We start from the raw sequence: 17,449 nt of genomic DNA on the forward strand, positions 1-17,449 counted from the left end.
AGTGTAAGGTCTTGTAATGCACCAGTGTGTTCCCACATTTCATGTTATGATAGCTACAAACAGATCTCTTATTTTTTCTTTTAAGGGATGACAGTAAGTTCCAATAAAGATGGCTCAGGAATGATAGTCCGTAGCATCATCCATGGTGGTTCTATAAGTCGTGATGGACGAATTGGTGTAGGAGACTGTATATTGTCCATAAATGAGGAACCTACCACTAATTTAACCAATGCACAGGCACGAGCAATGCTGAGGAGACATTCTCTCATTGGACCAGACATAAAGTATGTAGAGACAAATACATATTATTTTACATTCATAAATAGTGGTGGTTGGGTTGGTGGGTGGTTGTGTCACTGTCATTGTCATCATCATCATCATCATTGGATATTGTATTCCATGTTAATTTTTAGCTCATTACCTTGTGAAGTTGAATAACACGTGCATAATTTTAAATGAAGAGGTTAAGCTGACATAAAGTCTATGAATCTAGTAAGAAAATAAAAGATTGTGATTCTCACCCAGCCTAAAGAATATAATGAGAATATGCAGTCTGAGACACTAGTCCTATTAGAGTAACTTCTGTCCAGTGATGTATAGAAGCCTCAAGTGCTTCAATACAAACATGGAACTCACCCACCTATTTACATCAGTGAAGGGTGAAGCTTCCTGTGCATCTCGTAAAACAATTGAACACCCATAAATAGGAATGTAAAACTTCAGACTGATTTTTTAAATAAAAAAATGCTAACCTTTATGTTAATTCCTTAAATATTTTTGTAGAATGAAAATTTGCAGCTTTTTCTTAAAATGTGAAGCATTGGATTTTGGTGGTTCTTCCTGAAGAGACAACCGGTTGTACCATGGCTACAGCTAAGCCTTTCAGTCTGGCCAATTTGTAAGAGGCAAAAATGGCACTTTAACCAGCAGCCCCCTATACAGATATAATCATATACTGTAGTAAAATGGAAGCCCTGACATATGCCATTCATGTGCTATGAAAGGTGCATGTAGTATTTGGCTCAGTTTAGTGAGTGAAGATTTTATTAATTCGAGTTTGGGGGGAAAACTTGTTCTATTTTTAATGCTCTTCATTATTTTGTCTTTAATATTTAATCAAGAATATATATTTCTGCAAGGTCTGTTTATCTACTACAGGGGAAGTCCATCACTTATACAGCAGAGAACCTGGAAAGTTACTCTTTTTCTCCTTACACCTCCCAGAACCCCCAGCTAGCATGACTAATTTCCATACTCTTGTCACAGATTTGAGAGGAAGCAGTAATCAACAGGTTGAAGAAGTGGATGCAGATTTTTTCTTCTTCTCTTTCTCCTCTGTTGCCAGTTAGTGATAACATCATACAATGAGGGGTGGTTAGGGGAAAGCAGTTCTCTTTTGTGGTCCATTTTGACTGAGACATGTGAATTGTTCTGTCCCTGCACAGTACTGTACTGATTGAGACCTTTCTGTTTTGGGCAGCATGGTGCTCATGACAAGTCAAGGCTCCTGCCATTACTCTTAAGTTTTTTCTGCTGTTCCACCAGATTAAGAATCCCTGAACAGGCCATGGAATGGAATGTGATGGGGATGGGAGGCGGCATAGAATTATTATTAACCTTTATTTATGAAGCGCTGTAAATTTACACAGCGCTGTACATACAATCTTTTAGTTAGACAATTCCCTGCCCTCGGGCTTACAATCTTAAAAGACATGACACAGAAGGAGAAGGGAGTGGTGGAGGGAAAGAGTAAGAGGTCCAGCAGTTCCTCTCTACCTCCAAGGCCTGGACCAAGGCAGATGGACTGGAGGGAGGGCGAGGCTTCATAATGGATGGTTAATCATTTTCCAGGGAAAATACATACTCTCAAGTAGGATAATACATATGCAGTACATAGCAATACAGGAAATGGTTCAATAAACAGGCACCACAAGAACATCAGATAGTAAGCGACAATTATGCAACATCATACCGCACAGGGAGAACGCTTCCGCCGCTGCCGGATGTTCCCATCACGTTCCAGATGTGTTCCTGAAAATCGCCCCCTCTGGGACGCATCCGGAATGTGATGGGAACGTCCGGTGGTGGCGGCATTTTCCCTGTGTGGTAAGATGCATTCTGTGCCACCTCCTGTCCCCATCACATTCCCTTTTAGAATGCAACAGGCCCGTTCCAGGGCCTATGCGATAAAGTTCCCTGTGTCCACTGAGTGTTCAATTCTTCTTTCCCCTTTCTATTATGTTTTGCTAATGCTGCTGCTAATCCTCCTCCTCCTCCTTTTCCCTCTCTTCAGTTTTTTCTCACCACCATCATTTGTCCCTTAACTACTGCTTGTGATTCTCTGGCCTCCAAGTCCTTCAAGTAGAGCATTCAAAATAGGAAGAGACCTCTGTTACCAGTGGACATTCTTGCTGCCTTCTTTGTTTGTGCAAGATGCATGTAGTCTGGAGGTATAAGCCCTCCCCCCCAAAAAATTGCAAAGCGGACATTCCATAATCAGGCTACTAGGATTACAGTTTTTGTCTTGGAGGTAGAAATTGAGTGTGTTCACATTTCCCCTCTTCAGTGACCCTCCTTGTTTGGAGACAGTAGCCCTAACAGACTCAGAAGATCAGCCATCCATCAGTGTCCATTGCAATTTAGCACACTTCAGTAGTCATTTAGATGTCCACTGTCACTGCCCAAAACTCCAGAATCCCTAATACCAAGACTAGAGTCAGCATTACAGTCTTCTCTGATCTCACTCTCACTAACACTAGATCCAACACCAGCACAATGGACAGATCTAGCACTTAACTTATTTGCTCCAGTTTTCAATTCCAGTAGGTGCTGTGGCAAGCTGAGCTGGCAGAACATAGCCAGACATGATCTGAGCCTATTTGACACGTGGCTGATGGGCTCAGCCTGCCATAACACATTCATCTGAACTCCTTAACACACAACCAAACTTTTTATTTGGGAACCTTTAACAGATCTCCTAGTAAGGTGGAGAAAGCTGATAGCAACAGTAAATCATTCGCTACATCCACTACGTCTCTGTTTCAGTGGGCATACTCTAGTTGGGACTAATCAATAGGATTCAGTCCCATGGCTCCAGTTTCCTGACTTGTTTGGCTTCTGTACTATTGACCCTCATCTGGTACATCAAGAATCTGTCAGTAGTGGGATGTAGATTATGCTTTCCTTTTAAGGACCCCATCCCAAACTGCATTATAGTGGAAACTTCTCAGATTGAAGGTTGCAGGCTGGAACCATGAGTAGAAAAGTCTACAGTAGACCTGTCTACCAGATAGATGGCCAAAAACCAGGCCTGCCTTAGGCGGAATAACGACAATTCCTCTGGGCAAGCATAACATCATTAATCAACAAACTCCTTGATGACAGTAGATGGACAGTATGTCTTTCAGACACAGACTGGCAGGAGAAAAGATAAGCATGGCTCATTAATTGGCAGACTTTGAGTCCAAAGTGACTGTCAGAACAATTTATTGTTAACTGCCCTCGAGTTGACATCAACCCTGCTGCTGAGACACCTTCAAAACATCCTGTCCTGCAGTTCTCTGCCTAGTCAGAGCAATATCCCTTGAGAAACACATATTCTTATAATCCTTCAGTTTAGAAACAAATGCTGCCAACATCATGAACACAATGGAGACTTCCTGTTCGATGAACAGGATTGTTTAAATCTAAGGCAGATGATAAACATGACTCTAATCAAGGAGAATGGAATCGCACTGTATTCTCATAATACAGCTTGTTTTCAGCAATTATGGTACCATTCCTCATATTTATCCCATGGTCAGTCATAACCCTCCACTCCATGTGCATCTAGATCAGGGGTATGCAAAAAAAGGGGTGTCTTTTTGCTGCCCTCAACCTTCTATCCATTATTTAACATAAAATGTAATTTTTCAAAACCATAATGGGATGCCCAGCTGCTTTTTTGTTCCAGGGGGGAGGGGGGGGGGTGGCGGCGTTTTTGGACCGCGTGTACGCACACCTAATCCTCCAAGGGCGTACCCCCCCCCCCCCCCCCGGTGCAGGCATACCTTCCTACGTTTTTCTAGATTATCTTGCCAGGTTCATCATTATGCATATGTCTCCCAACAAAACAAGTATGACAGCTCTGGATTAAGCAAGAATTCTGATTTATCTCAAATGTGCCTTTGAACTATACTGGTCTCACAATGGTTGTTGGCAATGCCCTTTTGGTGACAGATTGCCCCAGTTTTACCACTCATCAGTGCACCTACTAGTTTGCTATTCTAACATTTGGAATGGCTGTGGCCTCAAGGGTGTTCACAGATGCATGAACATCTAAGCTCCCTTGATACTGAGTTCGGCCCTGTATAAACAACTAGTTTTTAGTTTCCTACTCCAGGAGCAGTGTACTGTGCTATCCCTTTTCATCTCTTCTCAACTCTCAATTTCATCATCAGGAGATTGCACTTTAAACCCGCATAGATACTGCTGTTCCTGAGAGTGTCCTGAAATTAGTGAAATGGAGGTCTTCCCTCTCTTAGGTGGGGGGTAGGCAAGCTAATTGTTACAGCTGCTCACATATGCCAGTTTCAAGCCAGTGTCTTATTTAATGGGCAATTACCATAATCACCCTGGTATATGAATTACTTGTAGGCTTAACCCGGCTAGCGTTGACAGCTATCTATGTATACGGCTTTTCTCAATGTTCAGTACATTTCATTAGGTATCTACATAAACACAACCTTGACTTGCTCACTTATAACTGGTTAAGTGGTCATCTGTGAATTCACACAAATGTCCCTCCTCCTCTAAAGGATAGTCACTTTCTCATAGTGTCTGTTGTGATGATGAAGGAACTGAAGGAACTAATGGAAATTTTGTGTGGCCATGAATACTAAGCAGAAAGCACCTACGCCAAAAATGCTACATTCAGCTCTAGAGTATGGGCTCTGAGCATGTACAGGAGAACTCATATTTTTGGATTCAGAGATTACCATTCAAAGTACCACAGTTGTTCCTCTGTTACCTGTTCCACTTCCTGGTCTTTATACCTCCACATAAATCAGGAATTACCAGTCCTGTTGTATGCATGGAGCTTTTTCCTGCTCCTGGCAGTCTCTCACCCCTTCCACACTACAAAAATTATGCAGTTTGACAGCACTTTTAACTGTCATGGCTCCATCCATGGAATCTTGGGATATGTAGTTTGGTGAGGTATTCAGCCTGGTGTATCAGCACGCTCTAATGCCTCACCAAACTATGAGTCCCAGGATTCTGTAGGATAGAGTTATGACAGTTAAAGTGGTGCCAGACTGGTTTATTTCTGCAGTGTGGATTCATTCCTAATGTGTTCTCAAAGGGTTACAACTCTTTCAGCAAAAGGGGAGAAATTACTTCTTCTATTATGCTATTTATTGCCTAGCTTGCATGGGGTGCACATGTACATTACTTGCTTCTTCACCTTGCTAGTCACAGGGAAGAAAGGATTGTGCACCCTGTATGGCACCTTTTGTTCAGGCAGGTAAACTAGTAACACCATTGGCATTTCTTCCCTTTCTCTGATAATTTTTTCAGGCATGGAAAACTGTGATACATGAATTTAAGATGGTAGATAAGGTTATGAAATGCATTTCTCAGTACATCTTTGACATATATCTGTAAAACAATGCCATTTGTTTACATCTTTTGTTTCATATTGTTCTGAGGATTAGGGCAGGGTAGTCTGTTATTTAAAAGTAGTACATAAAATTGGAGGTCTGGAAATAAAAACCAGTTAATTAAATTAGCTTCTTGCCAGCTTATTTTTGGAGGTGTTTTTCTCTTAAATGATGTATATATATTGTATCTATTAAATCAGTAGTTTTGTTGCCACAGACATTACATATACTTTTTATCCTAAGTTAACGGGGCAAATTTAGACTGTAGATACTGGTAAACACACAAAAGGTTGTTTAGTGGCTGCCACATAAATGTCACTGAGTAAGCATAGCTTTCTTCCTGATAGGTATCCTAGGTTCATTAGCTTGTGCATTCAAGAACAGAGCTAATTATTAGTTCATTCTCTCTCTCTCTCTCTCTCTGTTTCTCTATGTATGAATGAATGTGAGCACACACACATGTCTGTCTGTCTATATATCTGTTGATTGATCTAATTGTCTGTATTTCTGTCATCTGTCTCCCTCACACACAACTGTATCCTTTTTTTAAAAAAGTAGGAAAGCAGATGTATGGCCTTACCAGAATGTGTGGCTTTTACTACTCACCTTACATTTCTGTAATAATATTTAGGGCTTTGCTTTTAGTGGCAGTTGTAACAGCTGCCTGTAACATCTGCCAGATAATTACTGAGCTGATTCAGAATTCACCTGCCTCAACCAAACGTGTGGAGATGAATCTCTGATCAAGGAATAAAAGATTGATTGCAGTTCCATTTTTCATGCTTGTTAATAATCACCGCTATACACTCCAATAAAGAGCAGATGCTTTCATATGGGAGGTATGGAGAGAAGGGAGGTGGAGAGGGGGGTGAAAGGGAGGAAAATAGGAGTGCACACTTTTAACTATGTGTGTATGCATCTTGCATTCAGCACAATTCACTGACATTTGTTAACACTATTGTAAAAAGATGCTGCGTCGTATGCTTCACATTCTAGATCTTCTCCAGCACCTGCTGATGATCAGGCCCCCTTTTATGTGTGAGTATTGGTGATTCAAAAGCTCATTAAAGCTCTATGTTCCAACTTGTCTGTTAAATCATTCATGCTTCTATAACATCCAAAGTAGTTGGGATATATCCAGATATAGGTACGGCATTGTATGCACAGATGCTTTCATCCAATTATAATCTGTTACTAGAATTGATTAGTAGATTAATTATCCAATTAAACTGAACATTACAATAGATAGGTATTGTTTGGGAAGCATTTAATCAAGATAAATTTATAGTGTCTTCTTGCCAGTGTCAAATAACATTGTTTGAAGAGAGAATTTATCTTTAAAGGGCAGAATTGAGTTTGATTGTTTCCAAGAAGTCCTTTCCTAGACAAGTCAGTCTAGCAACTGATAGGAATCTGTGCTGGGCATCCCCAGGGCATGGTCGAAGAACCCATGACACAGCTACCTTTCAGAAGCTGAGTAGGTCTCTTCAGTGCCTAACCTTTCCCCCATTCAGTGCAATGATAGGGGGAAAAGTAGGATATAAACATACTGAAGGCCAGTGTGATGTAGTCGTTTGACCATTGCAATATGACTCTGGAGACCAGGGTTGCTCAGAGATGGAAGCCCACTGGGTAACCTGGGGCAACACTTCACAATTTCAGAGGAAGGCAAAGGCAACCCTCCTCCCAAACAAATCTTGTCAATCCCCAAGACAGGGTTGCCTTAGAAAAGCATAATTTGGAAATTAACTGATGGCATATAACAGCAACAGCATAAATATACTAACATAATTAAGGTCTAATTTTTTTTTTGGGGGGGGGATTGCCTTTGCCTTCCTCTGAAGCTGTGAATTGTTGCCCAAGGTTACCCAGTTTAGGCCCTAAATGGAAGCATGGCAGAACCTCCTTTCCTTTCCTTCTGATCCACCTCATCCTACAGCAGCTGTTGAATCTGTCCAAAATGATGCTCTGTGGATGACTGTAGTAAAATAGGGAAATAGCCCTTCTCTTTCCCCCCACAGCAGAATTCTCATTTCTAATCTCAGAATGGGGTACAATGTTTCCTGGATTGAAGGCACATTTCAAGTGGGTAGATAACTGGGTGTAAACTCAGTAAGCTTCCAACAAATAAAAATGATCAGCCATTTTTTCAACTGCCAGTTCAATTAATGCTATATTAGGTACATTTTTGGAATGCATTGCAGTGATACCATTTATCTAGAATACTCCTTCTCAAGGTGCTAGTCACCAATACAATAATGGATGTGCTGGTATCTGGATTAATCTCACTGTCATTTTTTCTCTGACACTAATCTTTATTTTCTCTGCTGTGTAACCAGATGAATCTATAATTTTTACAAGCCTGCTGAAAATATACTATAACTTGCCTAAATGTAATCAGAAAATTATTTTATTTGTTATGGTTCGTACTGTAGTATACATAAGATTTCTTGTGTGGCTAATGAATCAAGCATGCAACCTGTTTCCATTTGTATTGCATGCTGCGTCATGCTTCCATCTCTTTCTTCTGACTTCATTTGGTGCAGGATATCCATGAATCTTTTGGCTGCTTTCTGAGTTTCCATGCGCAATTGGTTCATCCTGTTACTGCTTTAGATTTGCAGTTGTCATGGCAGCTGTAAAGTCTAAAGTACAGGGGCCTGTGAGCCATTTCTCATTTTACTAGATCCCTTTCCCCCAATTCTCTTTCAACCAACAGCAATTGCTGTCCAATTCTGCACCTCTGTCCAATTCTGCTGTTATTTTCTGTCTGAGCCAATGATTTCGAAGTTGTGAAAACTATCTCAGACTCTGGGGAAAATTGTTTCTAGTAATATTGGTTTCCCTTCCTTGGCTATTAGTCGACACTGTTTTTGCCTGTTTAATTAAAACCAGAGCTAGACTTTTCACGTACTTATCTTTATCAATCTGACACTATTTTCATTCATCTTGAGTACAGGGATGTGGTGATTAAGCCCTTCACTTTTGTCATCTTCATCTTGTTCAAATTTTGGTGGATTAGATGGTTTTCCAGAGACTCTCTTCTGTCCATACATATCCTTTCTTCTTGTCATGCTACCTACTGTTGCTTCTTCTTTTTAAAAATGACTCATTTTGAGGGGATAATCTTCACAACAAGTTGGCATTTTAGTTGGAACTATGTCTAGAAGTGGTGTGGGTAACCATCCCATTTACATGGATACAGCTAAAGTGGACTGACTATGGGGCAGAGTAATAAAGCATCACATTTTTAAACAATTAAATTCCCCACTTATGCATTGCCTTATTGAAGCAGTTAAGGTGATGTGTAAGGGAGGAAAACTATAAATTAAAATGCTTTAAACCATAAAAGAACACAAAAATCCAGGCAGCATTAGCAGGCAGAATGGCTTTAATTGGGCATCTAAACAAAACCAAAAAGTTCCTATGAGGCTCAACAGATCGCCCCGAAAGGGCAGGCTGGAGGCGCCTGTTTTTCCTCATGAGGGATGCCGCAGCAGCCAACCCGCGCGGCCTCCCTCCGCAGCAAAAAGAACCCGCTAAAGCGAATTCTTTTTGCTGTGCGTGGTGAGTGTCATGAGTGCACCATTGGCACACTGTCATGCAATGATGGTTCATCATGGTACATAATGGCAGGACCCGTATGAATGGGAGGCCGCCATAATGGCGCTGCTGCCACCACACACTAACGCTTGGGACCATGTGGTTGCTCCCCAATCCCGAGCCCTAAAATTGGCCCCAGACTGCTGCTTTCTGGCAGTCTGTACCAGGCCTATGTTGGCTCACCTTGGAAAGGTTAGTTGGACAGTTACTGCTGAGAAAGTTTTGGCTCTGAATTCAAAACAGATTCTCAAGAACACATTAAAAAGGGATGCAGAGTAAGATCTCTTTGCTGCTACAAAAGCACAGGAGTTGCTATGGTTCTGTACTAACAGAAAATGCTTTCACTTTTGTAGCACAGTGCCTCAGATTTTTGACATTAGCCCCACCAACTGCAACCCTCTGTATATCCCATACTTAACATAAATTCTTCCAACTCTCAGGAACAAAGTTTTATTGGAAGAGGAATATGGAGGCTTCCCTGTTAAAGAAACGTGGCCAAAACAAGGTGCTTGCTTTGGCACAAGAGGGGGCATTTTCTGCCAGTACAAAGTCATCATAGGCTACAAACTAGGGAATAAATAAAGAGGATTCCCAGTGTCTTCTTTTTTTAATCACACCTCTGAATAATAGATGTAAAAATTTCTTGTATTAACAGTACATAGAGGACAAAATACAATAAGTTTATTACTTAGTTATTTTCAATAGATATACACTGCTCTGCAACAGTTCTTGGTTAAGCCTTGGCTTTTTATTCCTCAGAATTGTTCTGTTTCATAAGACACTTGTTGACATAAGAGCCAAGTAGTTTGGCTGAACTACGTTGACGATCACAGTCTTACAACCTTAACTGCTTATTATCGAACCATTCCGAAAACATCTATAATATCTTGATTTCATTTTTATATTTTTTTGTTGCAGCATTTGCTATGTGCCAGCAGAACAATTAGAAGAGTACCAGGCCAGTTTAGGGCAGCAGCCAGAAGGAACCATGCCATTAGATGTTTTTCCTTCCCATACTGTGAGGTAATTTACTATAGCGTATTATTATAACCAATGAAATCCTCTTTGCTTTAGCTCTGTTGTAGCTAGATCATTCTACCTGTACCCTTGCTGAAGAAAACAACTTTATTGAAAATGCCTCTTTTTCCCCCTACTTCTACTACTTACTCTACACAAGGACATGGAATTTATAACTTTAAATTCAAAGAAGAACCTACACTAGCTGATGAAGTGATTGTAGCAAATAGTTCTCATGCTTCTAGTTTCTAGGAGTTTATGTTTTCCGGATTCAGCTAAATATAGTTCTTTGATTGTGTTTGATAGGATTCTAAAGCTTAAGTCTCATGAGCTTGTCCATTGTGGCACCAGCTTTTGTCTCTTGTGTCACATGAAATGCTCAATGCTTTTAGCATCTTTCGAAGAGCGTTTGTAAGAATGGCACAAAAGAAAGCCAGCAATTTTGGCTGTACAATAAAATTACTCTCTCAATTGAAATGAGAAGTCCAACAGACACATGGGAGATAAAATCTTATCAAGGTAATTGTTGCAGAAGATGCTCAAAATGTTATTTTCTTTCTGCAATCTTATGACACACATTGGCCCGTTACAGACGGGCCTTAAACTACGGACTCAGTCTGTACTAGGGTTAAAAAGAGGCGTTGCTTCCGGACGCCCCTAACCCTAGTACGGACTGAGTCCGTACAAAATGGCGGCGCCCTTCCACATGGGTGCCGCCATGACGACGTCATGAACGTGCCGCCTCCAAATGGGGCAGCGTGGACGTGACGTCGTCGCACTGCGTGAGGGCGCTTAGTGCGCCCTTTCAGCGGAGCAGGAAGGAGCTCCTTCCTGGTTTGCGTTGCTGGTGCAGCCATGTGAAGGCTGCACCAGCGACGCAAATCAGAAAGGGGTTGAGCGGCCCCTTTCTGAGAGTCCCCGCTGCCGTTGGGGTGTCCTTGGGGCTTGAAGCCCCAAGGACACCTCTTTCCAGGCCACGGGGAAGCGGCCTTTTGCCGTTTCCCCGCGGCCTGGAAAGCGGCGGTTCGGGGCCTCAGAGGCTGCCGTTCTGGCAGCTGAGGCCCCGATCCGGCGGGGAAAGGGCCGGTTACAGGCTGCCCCAAACGGGCGGTCTGTAACATGCCATTGTTACAACGAAAGCAAGGTGGTATAATTGCCAAAGAGGAAAGAAAAATCTCTTAGAATCAAAGGAGCATAGGTTAATTTTTCATTTGTAATGTCTGTGCTATATATGTTCCCCTTTATGATTAACCATATTGCTTATAATGGACAAACCAGGAACCTTTTTTGTACATGGTATTTCCCCATACATTCCAGAGAATCATAATAAATAACCCTTGATTTATTGAAGCTTCTAGATCCTTTGTGATTTGGCTGAGGATAGGAATTGATCTAACACATGATGAGGAACCTCGATGTGATCATGCTTCCCAATTTTATGCACAGGTATTGCCTGTATATGCATATTTTCACCTGTAACTCAACACACATGAGTTTGGAGGACTGTGGGCCCGAACAGGCAGGCCAAAATAAAGCTGCTTCAGGTCACTTTGGAGGTATGCTGTTTAAATGACACAGGTATCTTAAGAAGCCAGAAGCTGTGCCAAAAACTGTGCTCTTTGGCACGGCTTCTGGACTCTTAGGATACGTGCATCATTTAAACAGCATACCTCCAAAGTGACCCGAAGCAGTTTTATTTTGGCCTGTCTGTTCGGGCAACTTAGTCAGTAACAGAACAGTATGTAGCAATTCCTTATAATTTTTTTTCAGTTGGATAAGATCATATGCAAATTCATACTATTTCTTTGGGAAGTGGAATCCATTTTTACCAACTAACATTGAAACTGTCAACATTTTGCCATTTCTTTCTGGCCATATGTTCTATTCCTGTGTGGTTTCATGGCTCTACTGTTGCCCGATTTTTCTTCTATCCATTATACAATTAAAAATGCTGTTGCCTAATAGTGGTCTTTTTTTTTAAAGAACGGTATGATTTTGCTACACATTTTCATTAATGCTGAGGAATAACAGAGGTGATTTTTGTAGGATTCTAAACATGCTCCATGTTTATTTGCAGAGAAATCCCAGAACTACCAGAACGTGAAGAAGGGGAAGGAGAAGAAAGTGAACTTCAGAATGCTAGTTATAATAACTGGAACCAACCGAGACGGTAACCTGTGATTTTGCTACTCTAATATTAATCTCAGTGCTTTGATTTGTGAGAGAGTTGGGAATACAGTGGTGCCTCGGGTTACGAAATTAATTCGTTCCGCGGCTAATTTCGTAACCCGAAAAACCTTCGTAAGCCGAATTGCCATAGGCGCTAATGGGGAAAAAAGCCGCGGCTCCGCTGCGGCTCCATTTAAAACAGCGCCGGAGTTTTTTCGTAACCCGAAAAAACTTTCGTAACCCGAAACAATAAATCCCTATGGGATTTATTCGTATCCCGAAAAATTCGTAACCTGGGTATTTCGTATCCCGAGGTACCACTGTATATCACTAGTGTCTCTGATTTTAATGCTGTGGGTCACCTCTAGAAAGATTGAGTAGCTGTAAATTAAGAAAATGGGCATCTTATTTGTCTTTAACTGTAGGGTTCATGGCAGGAAATTTAGTTCAGAAGGATGATATCTTCTTGATGCATTTTGTTGAATCATGGTTACGTGATTAGGAGTGTCACATTGGGTGAATTCATTTCACTACCCTCCCTCCTTTTCCTCCTATTTACATTAGCATTTGTATCCAGTGTTGGCCATTCCAGTGACAGAAGATGCTCACCATTGGTTTGCATGAGCAATTTTATATAGCCTCCTTCCTGTGGCCTGATCGTGCATGAGAGATTAGAATCACAGAATTGGAAGTGACCACAAGGGCCACCCAGTCTGTCACCCTAGCCTCCCTTTAGGGAACAGTCTCAGTGACATGTAGGCAATGACCACCAGTCATTTCTTGGTTCAAGATAACAGTTTTTATTTTAACAGAGTCAAACCTAAGCACTTCCGGTAGGCTATTCCATAATTTACAGTCTATGACAAAAGATGAAAGGCTTCACTACCATTACAGGTCAATGCAGTGCAGGTGTCTGTACACCCACACATTGGACCTTATCACACACAGGGCGAAACGTCCAAATGTCATGGAAATGTTGCAGAAACATTGCGGAAGCGGCAGGGAAGTGATTGTCCGTGGGGCTTCTAAAGTGTAATTGAGGCTTCTCGCTATGTTCCCATTGTGGAATCATTGGCGGGGAAGCCAGGAGGTGCCATTTTCTGAATAACAGGATATCCTGTTATTCAGCAAATGGCTTCCCCACAAATGATTCCATGATGGGAACATAGCAGGAAGCCTCAGTTACACTTTAGAAGCCCCATGGACAATCACATCCTGGCGCTTCTGCAACGTTTCTGCAACCTTTTCATGACATTTTGCCCATGTGTGATAAGGTCCATAGAGTTGTGTTTGTGACAGTGCAGTGGATTTATGAGCCAATAACAATGCTTAGATTGTAGGTAATGCATCCACTGTAGTTTGTGTTTTTGCTTTCATGTAATTCTTCATGAAAGAGCTTTAAAAATACTGTAGGCCCAAATTACTATTCCTTTCCCTCCTTTTGATGTACATTATCTGGCCCAAGATATTAAGGAGCACAATTCTTCAAATTACCAGTGCATATTTTGTCTTATTTACTCTTGGGGAGGCTCAAAGAGTTTGTGATTGGAAGGGTGGCTAGGACAGTGTTTCAGAGAGCATGTCTTAAGGGCCAACGGTCACTGTTATTGTTACAGACATACTGAAAGCACAGCATACATCCAGTGAAAAGTCTTATGAATGAGCCAATATATATCTAGATTGTGATTCTGATTTGGCTCGCATTGAAATGTTTCTAAAATGAGGTATTAAAAAACAATGCAGCCTGATAGCACCAGTTAAAAGATGGACACTGGTAGTGCTTGTACTAAATGGCTAAAAATAAATTCAGGGAGGGTACTACTGTTAAAATTTGGTCATGGATCCAGAAGTGCTAGTATACTCAAGCAAGCATTTTCAAATCTCACTGACTGAGGCATCTGATACCTCTGTGGGCAAACTGTCTTCCCTTTTCCATCCTCTGCTTATCACTGGTTAGCCACAGATCTGTCCTCCACATGAACCATGATGTTCATTGATTGGAGCAAAAGAGACGTGCCACTAGTTGATAGCTGGCTCTGTACATTATATAATAGCCAACTATTGTTCACTTCTCTCCTCCTCTCACATCCATTTTAGTTAGATTGCTATGGTTTTTTTTTTAAATAAGATTATTTGTCCATCTAACTTTGGAGTTATCCATCTAAGTTTGGTATCATTGTCATCAACAGTAACAAGAATAACACAAAAAACTCTAGATTTTGAAGGTTTTTCTTGACAGCAATTTCAGCATTTAGAGGTGAACTCTTACAAGAGTTGCTTATTTTCAATACCAGATGCACTTACTAAATGTAAAACACCTGCAAATGTTCATCACTCCCAAATTTAGATAATGTAAGAAATATTTGCAAGCCGGTATTAGAGACATGGTTTCTTTGTCTGTCTGTTTATAGGGTTGAGCTCTGGAGGGAGCCTAGCAAATCCCTGGGAATCAGCATTGTTGGTGGACGAGGAATGGGAAGCCGCCTGAGCAGTGGTGAAGTCATGAGAGGAATCTTTATCAAGCACATTCTTGAAGACAGCCCTGCTGGCAAAAATGGAACTTTAAAAACAGGAGATAGAATAGTGGAGGTACTTTGTTGCTTTTAACTTAAAATGCAGGTTTAAAATTTTGAAAGTCCCCCCCCCCCTCATATTTCATGATTATTTGGAATTTGTGGTGAGGAGTTTGGCTTCCAGAAGCAGAATGCATGCAATGACAAAAGTTCATAGCATTGCTGATAAAAACTTTTATGATTAAATATTATAATATTTAATTTTGATCATGTAAGTTCTTCACTTCTGGAAGTTTACAAGCACAAATATTACTTAATTGTCCTTTTCTCCTTTACAATGGATGATTTAATTTTTCAAAACTATTAAGAGAGAGAGAGAGAGTATCTGTCTATAATGTCCTAATTTTTACTAACAGTTAGTGCACTGTATCTTGGCTTCTAGCTTCTGTAGTGATCAAAACATGAATAACTTTCTAACACTAACATTATAAGCTCATTTTCTTAAGGTGCCAGAACGTATTCTGAATACTTAGCCTTACATTACTGTACAGGAGGCCTCCTTTCAGGAAATGCTAGATATTAACCTTCTTTGGTAAGGCTGTGTATGTACCTTTGAGAGAAGGGATGTGTCAAACATCTCATTGTTAGCCCCCCATACCATTATTTTTTAATGTAGTTATGTTAACAAGTGTTCTTACTATGCACATTAAACATACATTGATTAAGCCTTCCAGCAATCCACTGAAGCATGAAACACAATATTGATTTTAAAAGGTGAATTATTTATGATTTATTTATAGAAGTGTTTTAGTTTACATAGAGTATGACTCATCCCAAAACTTTTTAAAAGGGAAAATGGCGATTGTGCAAATTCAGTTATATATGATTATCAGGAAGATAATCAGATAGCCATTAATAATATTCTAGAGAAAGTAGAATGTACAGTATATAGAGTTTTCATAGTGCTTCACATATATCTCAGCAGCAGCAAGCCTGGGCATATAAATCAGGGTCACTTTCTCCTGTGTCTGAATTTTTAAAAGCTCAGGTTCTTTTTATCACTATTACAGAATTCACTGATTTAGGTAAATTCTTCAAAAAATTAAACTGAAACAGTATTTCCCCCCATTTGTTACAATCAAATTAAATAGGTAAAGATGTTCCTATCACCTGTCTGCCACACAGGTGCTACAGATTGGGAATATCTTGGGGAGAAAATTGGCAGCTGTGCTTTAGCATCACACCCCTGGCTGAAGACAAACATAGATGTTAAGGTCCCAGAGTCCTGGATGAATTTGTCAGCCTCAGGTTTTCTCACATTCATATTTTAAATATCTCAACTTCTTTCTCTCCAAAATGTGCAATTTTGGGGGTTTTTTTCTTTACAAAATTAGCTGAAATGAAATTCTCACCAGTCTTTAAAGATAGATCAGTATCATTATTTTTATATTATAAGTAGAGGACATGAGGAAGAGAGAGAATAGTTTGCCTGCTCAGGCCCTCCAAATATTACTGCACTGGCTTGGATGAACGGAGTTATAGTGAATAGGATAACCTGAAACTTAAAGTAGAACCTTCTGTTAGATGACATTAGTGTCTCGTATCATCATAATATCCTTTCATAGCTTTTATTCAGGCATTCAGCCATCCTTTCTTTTCACTATTTTTACCAAAAAGTTTTAGGCTTACATTTCAAAAACACCTCTTAGAAATTAGATGCCCTGGTTACAACAAAAAGGTGGTTTAGCTCCTTAAACTATCTGGTTGCAATTTTTGGGTATTATTTACATAATCATGCATTATATCCACACATACTTGTTATACTTCAAGGGGAAAATACATTCAAATTAATAAGCCTTAAATAAGGCATGAGTATTATTGATTTCAGTGGCTGTACTTTTACATATAACTAAGTCTGAATCCCTCTTGATATCTTTTTACTTTCCATTCATAAAATAAATTGCAACATATATTAATAACAAAAATGAACAAAATAAATACATTAACAAAGGTTGTTATGATTTTTTTGAAATTCCTATCCAGTATGTGACCTGGATGTGACAAAAGTCTGATCTAACAGTTTCCCTTTAAATAGCATAGGCTTTATTGGAGGACCTGAAATCAGAAAAGCCATTTTCACTGATTCTTCTGTGTTTGTCTTTTCACTGTGAGAGAAAATGTAAGTAAAATTTCTAGACGTTGCTGTACGATTACTTTTTAGCTCCATATATCATCGTGTAAAGCTTAGGCCTTACGATTGCAGGTGGACGGAATTAACCTCAGAGATGCGAGCCATGAACAAGCTGTGGAAGCCATACGGAGGGCAGGCAACCCTGTAGTCTTTATGGTACAAAGCATTATAAACAGACCAAGGGTAAGCATATAAACTGTGAAAAAAGATGTACAGAGCCAAATGATACACAGAGAGGGATTGAGCAAATGTCCAAAGCGGTGTTACTTTGAGGAGGAGAAGATGCTTCACCTTGCCAGTCCCATATCCACAAAACT

At 40.3% G+C, this 17,449-nt stretch overlaps 1 protein-coding gene across 16 annotated transcripts in view; it reads left to right on the top strand.

Annotated features, from left to right (window-relative positions):
- The window catches only part of MPDZ (multiple PDZ domain crumbs cell polarity complex component), a 127,290-nt gene that overhangs the window by 74,245 nt on the left and 35,596 nt on the right, over positions 1–17,449 (top strand). For 8 of the 16 annotated variants that reach the window (XM_042449073.1, XM_042449076.1, XM_042449079.1 and 5 more), the window contains 6 exons: positions 86–284; positions 6,636–6,677; positions 10,161–10,265; positions 12,337–12,429; positions 14,840–15,017; positions 17,205–17,315. In XM_042449073.1, the coding sequence (XP_042305007.1) occupies positions 86–284; positions 6,636–6,677; positions 10,161–10,265; positions 12,337–12,429; positions 14,840–15,017; positions 17,205–17,315 (728 nt within the window). The remainder of the gene's footprint in view (positions 1–85; positions 285–6,635; positions 6,678–10,160; positions 10,266–12,336; positions 12,430–14,839; positions 15,018–17,204; positions 17,316–17,449) is intronic. The other 8 variants (XM_042449074.1, XM_042449088.1, XM_042449089.1 and 5 more) reach the window with 3 other exon arrangements.

Source organism: Sceloporus undulatus, chromosome 2, assembly GCF_019175285.1.
Source record: "Sceloporus undulatus isolate JIND9_A2432 ecotype Alabama chromosome 2, SceUnd_v1.1, whole genome shotgun sequence".
Lineage (NCBI taxonomy): Eukaryota > Metazoa > Chordata > Lepidosauria > Squamata > Phrynosomatidae > Sceloporus > Sceloporus undulatus.